General features: G+C 43.2%; 1 protein-coding gene across 2 annotated transcripts; it reads right to left on the bottom strand.

The window, feature by feature from the left end:
* Positions 1-3,574: 3,574 nt before the first annotated feature.
* FAM219B (family with sequence similarity 219 member B) lies at positions 3,575-16,789 on the bottom strand. Of its 2 annotated transcripts, none has more exons than XM_060755538.2 (6): positions 16,633-16,789; positions 14,648-14,744; positions 12,365-12,455; positions 11,167-11,244; positions 8,773-8,821; positions 3,575-6,605 (listed from the first exon to the last, which is right to left on the bottom strand). In XM_060755538.2, exons 1-6 carry the CDS (start codon positions 16,723-16,725, stop codon positions 6,450-6,452), a joined length of 564 nt encoding a protein of 187 aa, XP_060611521.2. In that variant the 5' UTR covers positions 16,726-16,789; the 3' UTR covers positions 3,575-6,449. The 2 variants fall into 2 exon arrangements, with proteins under 2 accessions (XP_060611521.2, XP_067327438.1); XM_067471337.1 differs by having other exon boundaries at positions 14,648-14,747; positions 16,633-16,784.
* Positions 16,790-17,991: the final 1,202 nt, after the last annotated feature.

Here is a 17,991-nt window from a genome sequence, read left to right as displayed (position 1 = left end):
TTTCCAATCCACAATTGATAATCAGAATGTGTCTGCAACTTGGAGATAAACATTGGCATCAATCCACAGTCCGTACCTTTTTTTTCCCTTCCTGCCCACAGCTGCATGGTTTATCTATTTATAACTTATTAGAAAAATAATCCACAGGTTTACTGTGACTCTCAAACATCTCCAGACTTGCTGTGTTCCCTTCAACCTGGTGAGTTTGAATTCAAAACAAGGTTGAGACCATTCCCCAAGGCCAGCTTTTCCCGCTCAGAACCGATTGCGTGACACAACTAGGACTAGAAATGCATGGAGTGAATACCTTTTTCCCCAACTTTTGTGGGGAATTAGATTAGATATTTTAGGCCAAATGTACCCCTCTTTTGAGGTTTAAGAGCAGAAAGTATCAATTAAAAATATTGGTGCAAGACACAACAAGAAAGTGTTAGGGCACCAAAGTTCTCCCCCCAAAAGTTTTGCAAATGGGACAACCCTTTGCCCAGTACTAAACGGCATACCTTTACCTCTCTAAGTATTCATGTCTACACTGTTTTCCCCAAAATAAGGCAGTGTCTTATATTAATTTTTGCTCCTAAAGATGCGCTAGGTCATATTTTTAGGGGATGTCTATTTCCATGAAGAATTCACATTTAGTGTTGAACAAAAAACAAGAAGCTGAAATTATTGCTTTTAAAGGAGACGATACATACACCATTTCCCCGAAAATAAGACAGTGTATTTTATTATTTTTTATGCACTAGGTCTTATTTTCAGGGGATGTCTTATTTTTCCATGAATTGTCTTATTTTTCACATTTATTGTTGAACAAACAACCCAAACATTGATTATATATTGTGCAGTAGTTGTCATCCCAAACATAACCAGACAAAGTGTAAATCCTTTCAAGAATTTCTTGTTACTTCAATTATTTCCCTTTACAACAATCTATGGTACATTTACCAATCCCGATATTTGTGAACCTAAAGCTTTATTAGGTATTACTTTTGGGGGAGGCCTTATATTTGGCAATTCAGCAAAACCTCTGCTAGGTCTTATTTTCAGGGGAGACCTTATTTTTGTTACGCTCATTATTTCCATGTACAACCATCTATGGTACATTTACCAATCCCGATATTTCTGAACACAAAGCTTTACTAAGTCTTACTTTCGGGGGAGGCCTTATATTTAGCAATTCAGCAAAACCTCTACTAGGTCTTATTTTCAGGGAAGGTCTTATTTTTGGGGAAACGGGGTATTGTTACTCCCATTATTTCCATGTACAACAATCTATGGTATATTTACCAATCCCAATATTTCTGAACACAAAGCTTTGCTAGGTCTTACTTTCGGGGGAGGCCTTATTTTTGTGGAAATTGGGTATTGTTACTCCCATTGTTTCCATGTACAACCATCTATGGTACATTTACCAATCCCAATATTTATGAACACAAAGCTTTACAAGGTCTTACTTTCGGGGGAGGCCTTATATTTAGCAATTCAGCAAAACCTCTACTAGGTCTTATTTTCAGGGGAGGTCTTATTTTTGGGGAAACTGAGTATTAAAATGTGGCAGAGTTATATTGTAACAGAATTGCCAAAGACTGGTTGCGCGTAATTATGGTTAGTTAAAAAAAAAATCAGTAATTGTGATTTGCAGCTGGCATGTTTGAAGCTTACGATGGTCCTTTGACATATTCTTTTTTTCTTTGGGAGTTGTCGGTGTCAAAAATATTTAATGCTGAAAATACAGATTGTGTTTCAAGGAATCATTGAGTCAGGCGCGGGTACAGAGCTTGGAAATGTTGACTTTCTGGACTACTTATCCCTCTAGTACAGAGATTTCCAAGCTTTAGAACACCGTTCCAAACTAAGTCTTGGAATTTGGAATTTTTTTCACGTACTGCTTTCACATTTGCAAAATAATATTCATGTCAATCAACTTCAGATACAGATTTGAACTGAGCAGTATTTTGATTTTTAGAGTCAAGAGGATGCATGAGGGAAAGGGATGTGGCGCCGAGGTCAGCAGAAATCCCTGGAATAAAGCAGCATTCCTCCCATTTCCTTTGCACTAATCCGCATTTAGGTGCTCTGTTTGGAGCTAATAGTACTCAAGAAGAATGCAGGTGGGGTGGCAAAGGGGAAACTGAGGAAGCAGGAACACAAAATCATCTCAGTGGAGTAAAAGCTTCATTTGTTAAAAGAGTCAATGCGTCCAGGAAAAAATCGGCTAAATAAAAGAGGTTTGTGGCAAAGTTGCCCCAAAAGCTTTTAAGCATTTCTGTTTTTATTTATTTACTAGCCGTCCCCTGCCACGCGTTGCTGTGGTCCAGTCTGTGTATATGTGTTTTGTGTGTGTATATATTTGTGTACATGTGTATATATGTTTTTGCAGATGCATTTTAATGTTGTTTTTTTTGCTTTTTAAGTCTCTTCCGCTGTGTTTTTCAGTGTTTTTATGAGTGACTAGCCGTCCCCTGCCACGCGTTGCTGTGGCCCAGTGTGTATATGTGTGTTTTGTGTGTATATATTTGTGTACATGTGTATATATGTTTTTGTGCATGCATTTTAATGTATTTTTTATTTATGTATTTTTTTATTTTGGCTTTTTAAGTCTCTTCCGTTGTGTTTTGTGTTTTTATGAGTGACTAGCTAGTTTGGCCCAATGCTATCACTGCTGGGGTTCAGAATGCTCTTTCTTTGTAGGTGAACTATAAATCCCAGCAACTCCAACTCCCAAATGTCAAGGTCTATTTTCCCCAAACACCACCAGTGTTCACATTTGGGGGCATATTGAGTGTTCGTGCCAAGTTTGGTCCTGATCAATCATTGTTGGAGACCACAGTGCTCTCTGGATGTAGGTGAACTACAACTCCAAAATACAAGGTCAGTGGCCACCAAACCCTTCCAGTATTTTCTGTTGGTCGTGGGAGCTCTGTGTGCCAAGTTTGGTTCAATTCCCTCATCAGTGGAGTTCAGAATACTCTGATTGTAGGCAAACTAGAAATCCCAGCAACTACAACTCCCAAATGTCAAGGTCCATTTCCCCCAAAATCCACCAGTGTTCACATTTGGGGGCATATTGAGTGTTTGTGCCAAGTTTGGTCCTGATCCATCATTGTTTGAGTCCACAGTGCTCTCTGGATGTAAGTGAACTACAACTCCAAAATGCAAGGTCAATGCCCAACAAACCCTTCCAGTATTTTCTGTTGGTCATGGGAGTTCTGTGTGTGCCAAGTTTGGTTTACTTCTATTGTTGGTGGAGTTCAAAATTACAGTTATGAAGTAGCAACGAAAATAATGTTTATGCTTGGGGGTCCCCACAACATGAGGAACTGTATTAAGGGGTCAGGCCATTAGGAATGTTGAGAAACACTACTCTGAGGGAAAACGATTTGCAAACCTTACAACCTCTGAGGATGCCTGCCATAGACGCAGGCGAAACATCAGAAGAGAATGCTTCTGGAACATGGTCAAACAGACCAAAAAAATTACAACAACCCAGATTCGTAGACGACTTTGTTATTTAGCGACTTCCAACACCCATTTTCAATACAGTGCCCTTTTCAGGTAACAAAAGAAAGGAGCCTTTGTAGTGCAAGGTAGAAGTTTATTGATACACGCTTCCCTTGCTTCGAATGTACCAAAACAAAGAGCTCAATAGTTCTCTATACATACAATAATATTAAATATCCAATAAGATTAAGATTGTCTTCCTATATAATGCATTTAGAGTAATTTAAGGCAGCTTTTAAGGCCCTTTTCCAGGGCACAGTGACCTCCCTTCTCTCCCTACAATTGCCATATAAATAAAGGACACACGTACACACTCCTTCACTGACTAGACACTCACTCTCTCCTGACAATCCTCCCTGTGGTTATCCTGCATCTAAAGTTAGTCAGAATACTTCCATATCTGCCATGAAAATCTAACTTCTGTAAAGTCTCCTCTGAAAGTGCTGCAGACACCCAAATAAAGTAAAAAAGCAAGAGAGTCTGGGTGCCTAGAGACTCCAAAGCTGGAATATTCCCCCAATATCCCCCCAATAATGTGGTGGGAAAGCACTGCTTTGTGTTATGGTCAATGTTGCATCCTAATACAACTTACTCGTATCCCCATCAGCTTCCCAATTGTATTGTTTACCTAGAAAAATATCAACATGAGGAGTAAAAGGCCTCACTCTCCACCTGGATCTTTTGGATTGCTACCGTAAACAATGAGAATGGTGATCCACAATCTCTCCGCGGCCAAAGGTCCTCTTGATTTAGAAGAACGAAGGACGCTGGTCTGGGTTCAAATCTCTTTGCTAAAAGGCCACTCCATCCCATGTTTATGAGCAGCCACCATCTTTGGCTTGGAATGGCTATCCCAGAACAACTCTCCAAAGACTCATGCTGCATTCGTGCAAGGTTCGATGGACTTCCTGCTGTTGGAAGTGTACTGCTGTTTTTTAGGGAAGGCCGATGGATCCCGCAAACGTTGTAAACAAAGCTCAGTCAGCGTCAAACTCTTAAAGGGCTGGGGAGACACTTGACTTGTGCACCTTCAGGAGGAGCCTTAGCAAAAGCAAGTGTACCTGCTCTGCCTCCATGGCAGTGGATCCGCCAGGTATGGTTCCCTGAAGTCGGAGGCACCCAAAAGGACTGCATCCAGGCCCACATGTATCCCTTGCTGCCCACAAAACAGCTTTGTGAAGCGTCCAAGGTACGGTAAACAGGTATTGGCTTCCTCCAACCTAAAGTAGGTCTTCCTGCCATCTGCAGGACAAAATAAGCTCCCAGAAGCTAATATAGCATTGTGTTGGTTACAGAAGCTAATACAGCATCGAAACAATATGCAATTAGTGTCAGTTAATTTCCTGCAATAGGACCAAGAGCCTATTCTATAGCTGCATGCTGCAAAATCACACAAATGTAGCTGTGTTGTGATGCTGGACTCCAGTTGCAAAACCGTCCGCACAATATGTTGGATGGTTGTGCCCTCTCACACCCTACCCAGCCACAAAGGCTACACTTCTCCAGCCTCTCAGATTCTTATAACTCTGAATAGGATGCAACTTGCTACCAGGTGAGTGTACCTGGAAAACAGAGTTGCTACACTTCCATAAACTTATTCCATATCTGCATGCTGCAAAACCACACAAATGTAGCTGTGTTGTGATGGTGGACTCCTCAGTTGCAAAACCGTCTACATAAAATATTGGATGGTTGTGCCCTTTCCCATTGTGCCACTCACTCTCAAATCTTCCTACCCAGCCATAAAGGCTTCACTTCTCCAGCCTCACAGATTCTTATAACTGCATAGGATGCAACTTGCTACCAGATGAGTATACCTGGAAAATGGACAGTTGCCACACTTTTCTAAGCTTCCTGAAATCTGCAGGGACAGGTTTGCATTTCCTGCAGATTTTAAAAGTGTGGAAAAATGGGTAAAGACAAACAGCACCTTTAAGTCAAGAGTTAGACCTTTCCAGAAGATCCAAGCAGCTGATCACACAGTTCTAGAACCAAGGTCTGGTGGGCCTCTTGTCTGAACCAGCACTAGTTCCCAACAAAGGAAAACAACTTCAACCCACAACAATCTGCCATTTGTCATCTTCCTTCACAACGAACCCAGGAACTTCCCTGAAGAGTCCTCAGCCTGTCAAGAGGTGCCGTCTCCAAGGAAAGAGAATAGACTTGGCCTCTCCATTCATTACAGAACCTACACATTCAACTCCCAAGTTTCCATTCATGAAACCCAAACCTGAAAGACTCCTCGGGATCGAGCAGAAGTTTGTGTGAATGAATGCCCAAGTTGCACTGAAGCTTGAAGGAACTCAAGAGCAACCATTTCGGCTACCGAGATAGCAATGGGCGTCCAAAAGGTATCTGGCCCCAAGGAAATGATGGATCACGCTGCTTCAGACTCCAGAAATCCTCTCTGATGTGTGAGTATCACCAAAGATGCATTCCCGGCAAGGATTTTGCCATCCTAAGAGAAAGTCCAGTCCAGGCACTAAAGGAAAGGATCCTGAGGAGAGACTAGGAAGATCCCCTTTGTTCAGACCTTAGTGTTGCAGCTTTATTTTTGTTTGTAGGCCAGACTCGTCACTTGCCATCCTTTACTTTGACACCAGAACCTGGGCACTTGACCTTTAGGGAAGATAACTCTTTCCTCCATTGCCTGGCCCCGTTCCACAAGTTCATGTGCTGGCCCTCTGCCTCCTGAGTACTTGCACCTAATAGCGCTCTATATTGCACCACTGAAAAGAGCCCCGAAAGAACATTCGGCCCCCTGAGCAGGTGCCAACAGTGCAAAGGGATGCCTGGTCCTCCCAGTTACCAAATCCCTTTTTTCCATCTCCCTGTCGGTCTCAGTCAGGGCTGGGTTGGCATCCATTGCCTGCCATCCACACTCCCCAAAAGAAAGAAAAAGTGCTGCTATCTTGACCTGTGCAGGGCATCCCTCCCAAGACCGCCTTTTACTGGATGGAGCAGGAGGAAGACTCCCCAAAGCAACATGCGCAAGGCGAGGACGAAATGGGCTTTGGAGGGATGAGGTCGAGGTCCTCGTCATCAGGGATTTCATCGAGGTGGTACCCGTCCTGGAGCAGCTGCCGGCTGAGATCCTGGTTGACCTGCAAAAGGAAAAAGGGAGTCCTTGAATCAAAGGCCAGTGGTCGCCCTTGTTGGGCGAGAGGGCTTATTAACAAAGACCCTCCTCATAAATGTACAGCAGAGGAACTTCTTAGTAGCAGCGTGACCCAGCACCAGGAGCCCAAAATGATAGAACAAAAACACACAAACCAATGATATATCTTCCATAAGAAACTTTTCTTTACACCAAAATAATATGGTTGCACTATTTACAAGAACAAGGTTTTCATAACACAAATACAGTTCTTTATATTTATTAAGATAAATATATAAATATTTATTTATATATTTATCTTATCCCGCCCATTTCAGCACGAAGGCAACTCAGGGCGGCATACAGATCGGCAACTATTAGATGCCATATAGAAATACATATATCAATAAAGACAATTAAAACACACCATAAATACATATAAAATCCATTAAAAACTATAAAAAATCAATAAAAAAACAAAGTCTACCAGTCCAAATTCCTCGTCCATTTACATAGTCTACACCGTTCCATGTTCATATTACGATTTTGTGTTAACTGGTTACGCTGCAGTTCCAAACGTTTGCTCAAAGAGCCAGATTTTCACTCGTTATATTTCTTTCTTTGCTTCCACCCTGGGCTTCTTTCTCATGCAGGTAAAACAGCTTTATCTCACTGAGCTTCCTCAGGAGCTTCACACAATAGCCTTTTACACACAGCGGCCTTCACACTAGAGCTTTACACATGAGGCCTTAAACCTGGGGCTTCTCTCACTGAAGCCTTCTCACACCAGGCCTCTCACATACTGAGGCCTACCTCACACTGAGACCTACTAACACTGAAGCATTCTCATACTGAGGTAAACTAACACTGGAGCCTTCTCATACTGAAGCCTCTTCATACTGAACCCGACTAACACTGAGGCATTCTCGTACTGAGGCAAACTAACACTGGAGCCTTCTCATACTGAGGCTTCTCTCATACTGAAGTCTCTTCATACCAAGCTACAGGCACACCTACTTATATTGAACTCCAGCTTAATAATAATAGTAATAATAATAATAATAATAATAATAATAATAACAGCAACTTTATTTTTATACCCCGCCAACCATTTCCCCTAGGAGACTCAGGGCGGCTTACAAGGGACAAGCCCAAAATCACAAATAAAACACGACCAATTAAAAACATCAGATATAAAGATATAAAAACAATCACCATTGTAAACAACAGCAAAACAATATGGCTGAAAAAAAGAACATAGCTGAGGTACAGGCTCACTGAGTGCAATACATTCCGAAGGGAACGCAAGGAAAGTGCAACAATCAACTAGGCAGGGCTGGGAATCATGTCATCAAAAGTGTTGAGGTAGACGATAAGAGGGATGATGTAAAGTGCTAAAGTAGGGAGAGGAAAATTACTGGTGGACTGTTTAATCAAAAGTACACTGGAACATCCAGGTTTTTAGTTGTCTCTGGAAAGAGGACAAAGTGGGAGCCTGTCTGATCTCCCAAGGGAGTTCCAGAGCGGGGGGGGGGGAGGGGGGGCACCACCGAGAAGGCCCTCTCCCTCGTCCCCATCAACCGTGCTTGAGATGGCGGAGGGAGAGAGAGCAGTGCCCCCCAGATGATCTCAAGGTACGCACTGGTTCATAGGAGAAGATGCGATCACGGAGATAAAAAGGTCCCGCACCGTTTAGGGCTTTATAGGTGATGACCTGCACCTTGAATTGGGACCGGAAACTTATTGGAAGCCAGTGGAGCTGTTTAAACAGGGGGGTAGACCGCTCCCTGTAACCAGCTCCCATAAGTAGTCTGGCCGCAGATCTTTGGACCAACTGTAGTTTCCAGGCCGTCTTCAAGGGCAACCCCACTTAGAGTGTGTCGCAGTAATCCAACCTAGAGGTGATTAGGGTATGGACCACCATGGCTGGATCGGTTTTCATGAGGTACGGGCGCAGCTTTTGCTGAGTTATTGCATCCATTTAACCCTTTCAGTGCTTGACTCACATTTTTGTAATTAAAAATGCCTAGTTAATTTTTAATATTTCTGACAGCCCTTTCCTCCCGCTCCTGCCAGAATACACACCCCAGGAACCAGAACAGTCCGGTCACATTTGGCACCCAAAGATCTGTGGAAATAAATAAATGTAATAACCAGAGAGATAACAGACTTACCTCTGCAGATGAGTAACCCGAGGAACATCGTGATTCCAACTCCCCATCACTAGGAGCAAGAGTCAGGAGAGGATAAAAGGAAAGAAACAAAGCAAGGGTGGCATTATTTCTCCTGTTATGACCAACAATGTCCATTATACTATTATTGCTGCATTACATTTGATCATTCACACATGGGATCATGTTCAAAACAACAACAACAACAGTTTATTATTACCCACCTCTCCTTTCGGCTTGAGGCAACATTGTCAAAGATCTCTATAAACGTATATATTTTATTTATTTATCAAATCAGAAGCTAATTTAGAGTACAATTATAACGTATTTTTTAAAAAATATTTATGTATTTATTTATTTCATATGCTTCGATCCCACCCATCTCCCCACGACGGGGACTCAGGGCGGCCTCACATAGGCATCAGCGATGCTCACAACATATACATCACAAGAATAACAGTTAAAACAGAAAAAAAACTTTTAAAACATTGTACAAATCAACCAATAAATTCATTTAACAATAATATTAGCATGCCACTAAAACCAAAAATCAAGCCGGGAATCCAATATTGCAAACCCAGAGTTCCTTTTCCTATTGTTACTATCATCTAATCAAATGCCTGGCCCCAGAGCCAGGTCTTCAGTTGTCTTCTAAAGGACAGGAGGGAGGTGGCCAATCTGATGTCCTTAGGGAGGGGGTTCCACAGACTGGGGGGGGGGGCACTGCTGAGAAGGCCCTGTCTCTCGTCCCTACCAACTGCATTTGCGAGAATGGTGGGATCGAGAGCAGGTCCTCTCCTGATGATCTTAAGCTTTGTGATGGTTCATAGCAGGAGATACGTTCGGACAAGTAATATGGGCCAGAATTTGGCATGATGCTAAATGTCCTTTGACCAGAAGCTGGTCACTTGGAGTGCCTCTGGTGTCGCTGTGAGAAGGTCCTCCATTGTACACATGGCAGGGCTCAGGCTGCACTGTTGTAAGTGTTCAGTGGTTCGCTCTTCTCCACACTCGCATGTCATGGATTCCACTTTGTAGCCCCATTTCTTAAGGTTGGCTTTGCATCTCATGGTGCCAGAGCCTTATCTGTTCAGTGCCTTCCAGGTCACCCAGTATTCTGTGTGCCCACGAGAGAGACTCTCATTCAGTATTAGCCATTGATTGAGGTTCTGGGTTTGAGTCTGCCACTTTTGGACTCTCACTTGCTGAGGCGTTCCTGTGAGTATCTCTGTCGATCTTAGGAAGCTATTTCTTGATTTAAGTAGTTGAGGATGGACCAGAGATGTCACTGCCTTGGTCCTTTCATTGCTGGCTGTTACTTCCTAGTGGATGTCAGGTGGTGCAATACCGGCTAGACAGTGTAATTTCTCCAGTGGTGTAGGGCGCAGACACTCCGTGATAATGCGGCATGTCTCATTAAGAGCCACATCCACTGTTTTAGTGTGGTGAGATGTGTTCCACACTGGGCATGCATACTCAGCAGCAGAGTAGCATAGCGCAAGGGCAGATGTCTTCACTGGATCTGGTTGTGATCCCCAGGTTGTGCCACTCAGCTTTCCAATACATTGTGTCTAGCGCCCACTTTTTGCTTGATATGCAGGCAGTGCTTTTTGTAGGTCAGAGAACGGTCCAGAGTGACTCCCAGGTATTTGGGTGCGCTGCAATGCTCCCATAGGATTCCTTCCCAGGTGATCTTCAGAGCTCGGGATGCCTGTCTGTTCTTGAGGTGAAAAGCGCATGTCTGTGTTTTAGATGGATTAGGGATCACCTGGTTTCCCCTGTAATGGGCAGTAAGAGCACCTAGAGCTTCAAAGAGCTTCTGTTCAACCATCTCAAAGCTCCCTGCTTGAGCAGTAATGGCACGATCATCAGCATAGATGAAACTCTCTGTCCCTTCTGACAGTGGCTGGTCCTTTGTGTAAATGTTGAACATGAATGGAGAAAGCACACTCCCCAGAAGCAACTTGAAGCATTAAAACATGTTAAAATAAGACCATAAAACTACATATTAAAACAAGCACATGTTAAATTACATGGGTGTCTTAATTCTCTTGTTTTCCTCTTTCCTTTCTCAACCCTTAGTCCATTTTTGTTTATAAGCAGTAAGCTTCAGACCAGGAACTGTCCTTTAAAAAGACTGTACTCTTTGGACTCTTCTGATTGAATAATAATAATAATAATAATAATAATAATAACCCCAAATGTAGACTCTGCAAGGAAGCAGATGAAACAATAGATCCCATCCTCAGCTGCTGGAAAATAAAACATAAGTGCCATCAATGAAATAAATATTCCTGAAATAAATCTCCCTGAAGTCAATTTAAGTTGATGGCAAATATTCAGCCTCCTTGGTTTCTTGTGCTCAGGTGCATCAAACAGGTTCTAGTCACTTCTCACCTATCCGAATCCAGTGAGACCAGAGTTTCATCTGCAGTCTGGCTGAGAGCAGCATAGCCTTTGTTAAACTTCACTGACCTAGAGAACAAAAGAGATACAACACAAGATGAAGCTTACCGGCACGGTTCTTTAATCTCTCACCTACCTGAGACAGGGATCAAGTTTTTGAGACACTCGATTCGGCCTGGTAACCCTGAAATGCAATAATTCCCATTCCATTACAGGTAGTCCCCGAGTTACAAACATCAACTCATAGTTAAAAATTAGGGTGAGACAACAGGAAGTGAGAGGAATCTACCCCTCGGAAGGGAAATTCACTCCAGAAAGAGTTATCATGGGGGGGAAATGTCTCCGCTGAAGCTTTCTCCCCAATCCTTGTTTCCACAATAAGCTAAAATTTTCAAAATTCAATTCTCACAGGGACGGAAAGTGGGATGAAATTTTCTGAAGACAGGCAAAAACAGCAAAATAAATAAATAAAATGAATATTGTGTCCAATTCTGGGCACCACAATTGAAGAGAGATATTGACAAGCTGGAATGTGTCCAGAGGAGGGTGACTCAAATGATCAAGGGTCTGGAGAATAAGCCCTATGAGGAGCGGCTTAAAGAGCTGGGCATATTTAGCCTGAAGAAGAGAAGGCTGAGAGGAGACATGATGAGGACCAGGGATAAAGAGGTGAAGGGAAGGCCTAAGGAGGAGGGAGCAACTTGTTTTCTGCTGCCCTGGAGAGAGACTAGAACGCAAGGAAACAATGACTTCAAATTACAGGAAAGGATATTCCACTTGAACATGAGGAAGAACTTCCTGATTGTGAGAGTCATTCAGCAATGGAACTCTCTGCCTCAGAGTGTGGTGGAGGCTCTTTCCTTGGAGGCTTTGAAGTAGAGGCTGGATGGCCATCTGTCGGGGGTGCTTTGAATGCAATTTTCCTGCTTCTTAGCAGAATGGGGCTGGACTGGTTGATGGCCCACCAGATCTCTTCCAACTCTAGGATTCTATGATTCTAAATCACAAGTGTCAACCCTTCCCTATGCTATTCAAATCTAATATAATATATGCATATATATTTCATTGGAGCTGCACGTAATCATGTGCTTGTTCTGACTTACAAACAAATCCAACTTAAGAGCAAAACTATAGAACCTATCTTGTTTGTAACTTGGGGGCTGTCTATATAAGAGAAAATGGCATGGACCTTTTGGCTGTCGATTGAGGTTGGTGCCGTACGGCTCCCGAAAGCACTCCCTTCCTCCTCAGCATTGCCTTGGCCATCTCACGGTGTTTCTCTGAAAGCCAAAGGGAAAAAACAAAATGGAAACAAAAAAGTCACTGAGAAATAAGGTTGATATGACTTAAAATTCAAAATGATTTACATCATGATCTAAATCAGGGGTCCTCAAACTAAGGCCCGGATACGGCCCTCCAAGTCATTTACCCAGCCCTCGCTCTGGGTCAACCTAAGTCTGAAACAACTTGAAAGCACACAACAACAACAACAATCCTATCTCATCAGCCAAAAGCAGGCCCACACTTCCCATTGAAAGACTAATAAGTTTATATTTGTTAAAATTGTTCTTCAATTTAATTATTGTATTGTTTTAAAGTGGTTTTTGAACTACAAATAAGATATGCACAGTGTGCATAGGAATTCATTCGTATTTTTTTTCAAATTATAATCTGACCCTCTAGCAGTTTGAGGGACTGTGACCTGGCCCTCTGTTTAAAAAGTTTGAGGACCCCTGATCTAAATTCCTACCTTTAGTCTCAAAATTTCAGATGTAAGGTTGAGGAAGGCATTTACTTGGATAAGTAAAGTTAGGCACAGGAACATAGTTATACTTTGATGAGTAAAGTACTTTGAAAAGTAAATCTGAGTATATCTGTACTTGAATATATGAATAACCATTTTCTCCCAATGACGAATTTCAGGCATTATACTTGTTATCAGAAGAGAATTTACAGACCAGCGTTTTTCAACGTGGGGGTCAGGACACCTGGGGGAGGTCGCAAGGAGGTTGCAGAGGGGTTGCCAAAGACCATGATATATTTCTGATGATTTCAGGAACCTCTTTGAAAGAGAAGGCTGAGGGTCTCTCTCCACCTGTCCTCCTCTTCCTTTTTGGAAACTGACGGTGAATCCTCCCACCAAAGACCCCCTGCACTGTGATGGGCCAGCCTCTCAGCCAAGGGGAGGGCTGTTTCTGAGACTCCCAAGCAGGGAGGGGAGAGCAGGCATGCTCGGCGCATGGCAGCTTCATGTACATGTGCGGGGCCAGGGAGAGCATGCACGGCTGGAGGGAGGCTCACATCAGCAAGTCCCTTCAAGGCATGGGGGTTCTTTGTGGGAAGTTTGGCCCAATTCTATCATTGGTGGTATTCAGAATGGTCTTTGATTCTAGGTGAACTACAAATCCCAGCAACCACAATTCCCAGATCAAGCTCTATTTTCCCCAAACTCCACCAGTGTTCGCATTTGTGCATACTGAGGATTCATGCCAAGTTTGGTCCAGATCCATCATTGTTTGAGTCTGGATGTAGGTAACCTATAACTCTAAAACTTAAGGTCAGTGCCTACCAAACCCTTTCGGTATTTTCTGTTGGTCTTGGGAGTTCTGTGTGCCAAGTTTGGTTTAATTCCATCGGTGGTGGTGCTCAGAATGCTCTTGGATTGTATCTGAACTATAAATCCCAGCAACTACAACTCCCAAATGTCAAGTTTATATTTTCCCCAAACTCCACCAGTGTTCACATTTGGGCATATTGAGTATTCATGCCAGTTTTGGTCCAGATCCCTCATTATTTGTGTCCATAGTGCTCTCTGGATGTAAGTGAACTACAACTCCCACTAAACCCTTCCAGTATTTTCTGTTGGTCATGGGAGTCCTGCGTGCCAAGTTTGGTCAATTCCATCGTTGGTGGAGTTCAGAATGCTCTTTGATTGGGAGGTTAACTATAACTCTCACAACTACAACTCTTAAATGAAAAAACCAGAACCAGTATTCAAATTTGGGCATATCATTGGGTATTTGTGCCATATTTGGTCCAGTGAAGGAAAATCCATCCTGCATATCAGATATTTACATTACTGTTCATAACAGTAGAAAAATTACAGTTATGAAGTAGCAAAAATTATGGTGATCCCCAATTTTATGAGAAAGTGTATTAAGGGGTCATGGCATTAGAAAGGTTGAGAAACACCTTCCTAATATATTATAGACAGATCAGAAGCAAACAAGGGCTGAATTATCATCGTCAAGTTATGCTTGGTTCAAGCTATTGTTCGAGGGACTCAGAATATGGAAATGTTTCTTTTGGAGGAGCAAAGCTAGGGAATTTGGGGAGCTGTAATACAAAAACTTTGCCAAGAACAACACGTACAGAGTCTGCTATCTCTCCGGCTTACTTTGTTTATTAAGAGGGGAACCTTTCCAACTTAATTACAAAGAGATAACATGCAAGTCTTGTGGTACTGACTTACGCAGTTTGTCCTGAATGGAAGGCGTTTTGCTCATGATGTAGGGTCCCCTTTTCTCCACTGGCAAGTCCCTGCTCATCCTCTTCTTGTCCCATTGCCCCTGCTGGGAGTGAAAGCATTTATTTATTTACATTTTTTTTATTTATGACATTTATATGCCACCCTTCTCACCCCGAAGGGGACTCAGAGCAGCTTACAAGGTATATATTACATACAATATATTATATTATTAGCATAGTACACTATCAACATTAAACATTGCTATACTGCACCATACCAGTATATTGTAATATTATTAGTAATATTACATGTAATATAAATATATAATTATAATATCATATTGTTAGTATTATTATATAGCATTACATTATAATATTATAAATATATTATATTATTAGAATAGCACAGGAGACAAGGTGGAAATGTCCCCTGGCTCCCTCTCTCTTTACTCTGGCCCAGAGCAACAGTTGGTGTTGGGGAGAAGGGTCTTCAGCTGATGGCATATCCAGGAGACAAGATGAAACTGTCCCTTGGCCTCCCCTCTCTTCACTGTGGCCCAGAGCGACAGTTGGTGCACTTCTCACCCTGAATGGGACTCAAGATATATATACGTACAATACGTTATATTATTAGCATAGTACAATATCAGTATTATATATTACTATATTGTACTATACCATTATATTGTAATATTATTAGTAATATTACATGTAATATAAAAAGTAAAGGCTGTCCCTTGATATTAAGTCCAGTCATGTCTGACTCTGGGGGTGCTGCTCATCTCCATTTCTAAGCTGAAGAGCCAGCGTTGTCCGTAGACACCTCCTCCAAGGTCATGTGACCAGCATGACTGCATGGAGCGCCATTACCTTCCCGCCGGAGCGGTACTTATTGATCTATTCACATCTGCATATTTTCGAACTGCTAGGTTGGCAGAAGCTAGGACTGACAGTGGAAGCTCATGCCGCTCCCCGGAATCGAACCTGCGACCTTTCGGTCAACAAGCTCAGCAGCTCAACGCTTTAACCCACTGCGCCACTGGGAGCTCCCACATGTAATATAACTATATATAATTATATCATTAGTAGTAGTATTATATTATAAAGTAGGACTATAATTTTAACAGCTGCTGTAATAAACACATTAAATAATAAAAAATAAAACAATACTACAAGCAGATCTATTTTGATCTTTCCTAGCTTTTAAATGATCTGAATGATGTTGGATGAGGGTCGCAGTGGTTTCAGTAAGTGAGTAAAGATACTGCAAGTCCCATCATCCATGGTCCATCCCCCTTAGAACTGCATCAGGATGTAGAGTAGGCCATGAGTACTCTGTGTGCCAAGTTTGGGCCTGGTCTGTGATTTGTAGGGGCTACAATGTTCTGTGGGAAGTGAATCGGGTGAAGGTACTGCAAATCCCATCATTAGTGCCCCATCCTGCCCTGAACTACACTGGAAGTCCCATCATCCATTGTCCCTCCTTCTCCAAACAGCATCGGGATGTAGAGTGGGTCAAGGGGCTCTGTGTGCCAAGTTTGGTCTTGATCGGACATTAGCTGAGGGTTGCAGCAGTCTTGGGAAGGGAGTGGAGGTACTTGAAGTCCCATTATCCATGGTCTGTCCTCCTCGAAAGTGCACCAGGATGTGCCACCGGGAGGTCAGTGTGTGTCAACTGCAAAATAAGATGCATGAAGCTGATTGGTCAGGCAAAGCACAGGGTGATGGCTGAGCCAGGAACCTTTGGATACTGTTGCATTATTGTTCAGGCATAAGCGGCTGAGGGGGAAAAGGAAGGGGCCTGAGGCTGTAAGGATTTGTGGGAGTTAGAGTCCAAAACACCTGGGGGGAGGCCCAAGTAGGCCCAGGCCTGTTCCAGCCTATAACAAGGCTGTTTGGGGGATTCTGGGAGCTGTAGTCCACGAAAAAGTCCATTCTCCCGGCTTCCCCTAATCCCACAGGCCCTGCCTTCCCCTGCAAAGGCCTCACCGGGTCGCTTTTCGCCCGAGCCGGTGCCCCAGGGCCTGCGGGGTCCCTCCATTTCGAGGGCGCCTCCTTCTCGCCTCCATCCCCCGTCGCCATGGCCGCTTCTCTGAGGAAAGTCGCCTCCTTCGAAGCCACGCCCCCGCTCCAAACGTCATCGCACGTTTCAACCAATAAGGAGGAGCTTCTCACTGACTCGAAAAAAATTGAAGGTTCTCACACTCTCTCCGATTGGCTAGTCACGAGCGTCAACTCCTATTGGCTATGTGGGACCCCATTGGAAAGCCAGTATTTCTTCTTTCCGCAACAGGAAGAGGAGCCGGTTGTGACGTTCTAGGATTCAGGGGGTCTTGGGCTCGGTGGTGTTTCATTGCCCTGGCTATTCAGATGCTATTCAGATGTGTATACTAGCCATCCCCTGCCATGCTTTGCTGTGGCCCAGTCTGTGAATATGAGTTTTGTGTGTGTTTATATGTATATGTGTGTATATCCTGCAAGGAAGACTCCAGCAATACATGGAGCGAGAGTTGCCAGATGTTCAAGCTGGGTTTAGAAAAGGCAGAGGAAGGAGAGAACAGATTGCCAATATCCGCTGGATAATGGAGAAAGGCAGGGAGTTTCAGAAAAACATATACTTCTGCTTCATTGACTATTCTAAAGCCTTTGACTGTGTGGATCATAATAAATGGTGGCAAGTTCTTGGTGGGATGGGCATCCCAAGCCACCTTGTCTCTCTCCTGAGGAATCTGTACAAGGACCAAGTAGCAACAGTCAGAACTGACCAGGGAACAACAGACTGGTTCAAGATTGGGAAAGGCGTACGGCAAGGCTGCATCCTCTCACCCAACCTTTTTAACTTGTATGCAGAACACATCATGCGAGGATGTGCGGGGCTGGATGAATGCAAAGCTGGGGTGAAAATTGCTGGAAGAAATATTAACAACCTCAGATATGCAGATGACACCACTCTGATGGCCGAAAGCGAGGAGGAGCTGAGGAGCCTTCTAATCAAGGTGCAAGAAGAAAGCGCAAAAGCTGGGTTGCAGCTAAACATCAAAAAAACCAAGATCATAGCAACAAGAATGATTGACAACTGGAAAATAGAGGGAGAAAATGTGGAGGCTGTGACAGACTTTGTATTTCTAGGAACAAAGATTACTGCAGATGCAGACTGTGGCCAGGAAATCAGAAGACGCTTACTTCTTGGGAGGAGAGCAATGTCCAGTCTCGATAAAATAGTAAAGAGTAGAGACAGACTGGCAACAAAGATCCGCCTAGTCAAAGCCATGGTATTCCCTGTAGTCACCTACGGATGTGAGAGCTGGACCTTAGGGAAGGCTGAGCGAAGGAGGATAGATGCTTTTG

The sequence above is a fragment of the Anolis sagrei genome, chromosome 9, assembly GCF_037176765.1.
Source record: "Anolis sagrei isolate rAnoSag1 chromosome 9, rAnoSag1.mat, whole genome shotgun sequence".
Classification (NCBI taxonomy): domain Eukaryota; kingdom Metazoa; phylum Chordata; class Lepidosauria; order Squamata; family Dactyloidae; genus Anolis; species Anolis sagrei.
Note: the sequence above shows the minus strand (reverse complement) of the source record. Positions and strands in the feature narration are given on the sequence as shown.

What these genes read in the sequence shown, in the direction of transcription:
- FAM219B (XM_067471337.1), bottom strand. Translation starts at nt 16,725, where the DNA reads ATGGCGACGGGGGATGGAGGCGAGAAGGAGGCGCCCTCGAAATGGAGG. An exon ending in TTCCATTCAGGACAAACTGC is followed by an intron (nt 12,456 to 14,647) that starts GTAAGTCAGTAC and finishes TTTGGCTTTCAG; the next exon opens with AGAAACACCGTGAGATGGCC. An exon ending in CCTCAATCGACAGCCAAAAG is followed by an intron (nt 11,245 to 12,364) that starts GTCCATGCCATT and finishes TTTGTTCTCTAG; the next exon opens with GTCAGTGAAGTTTAACAAAG.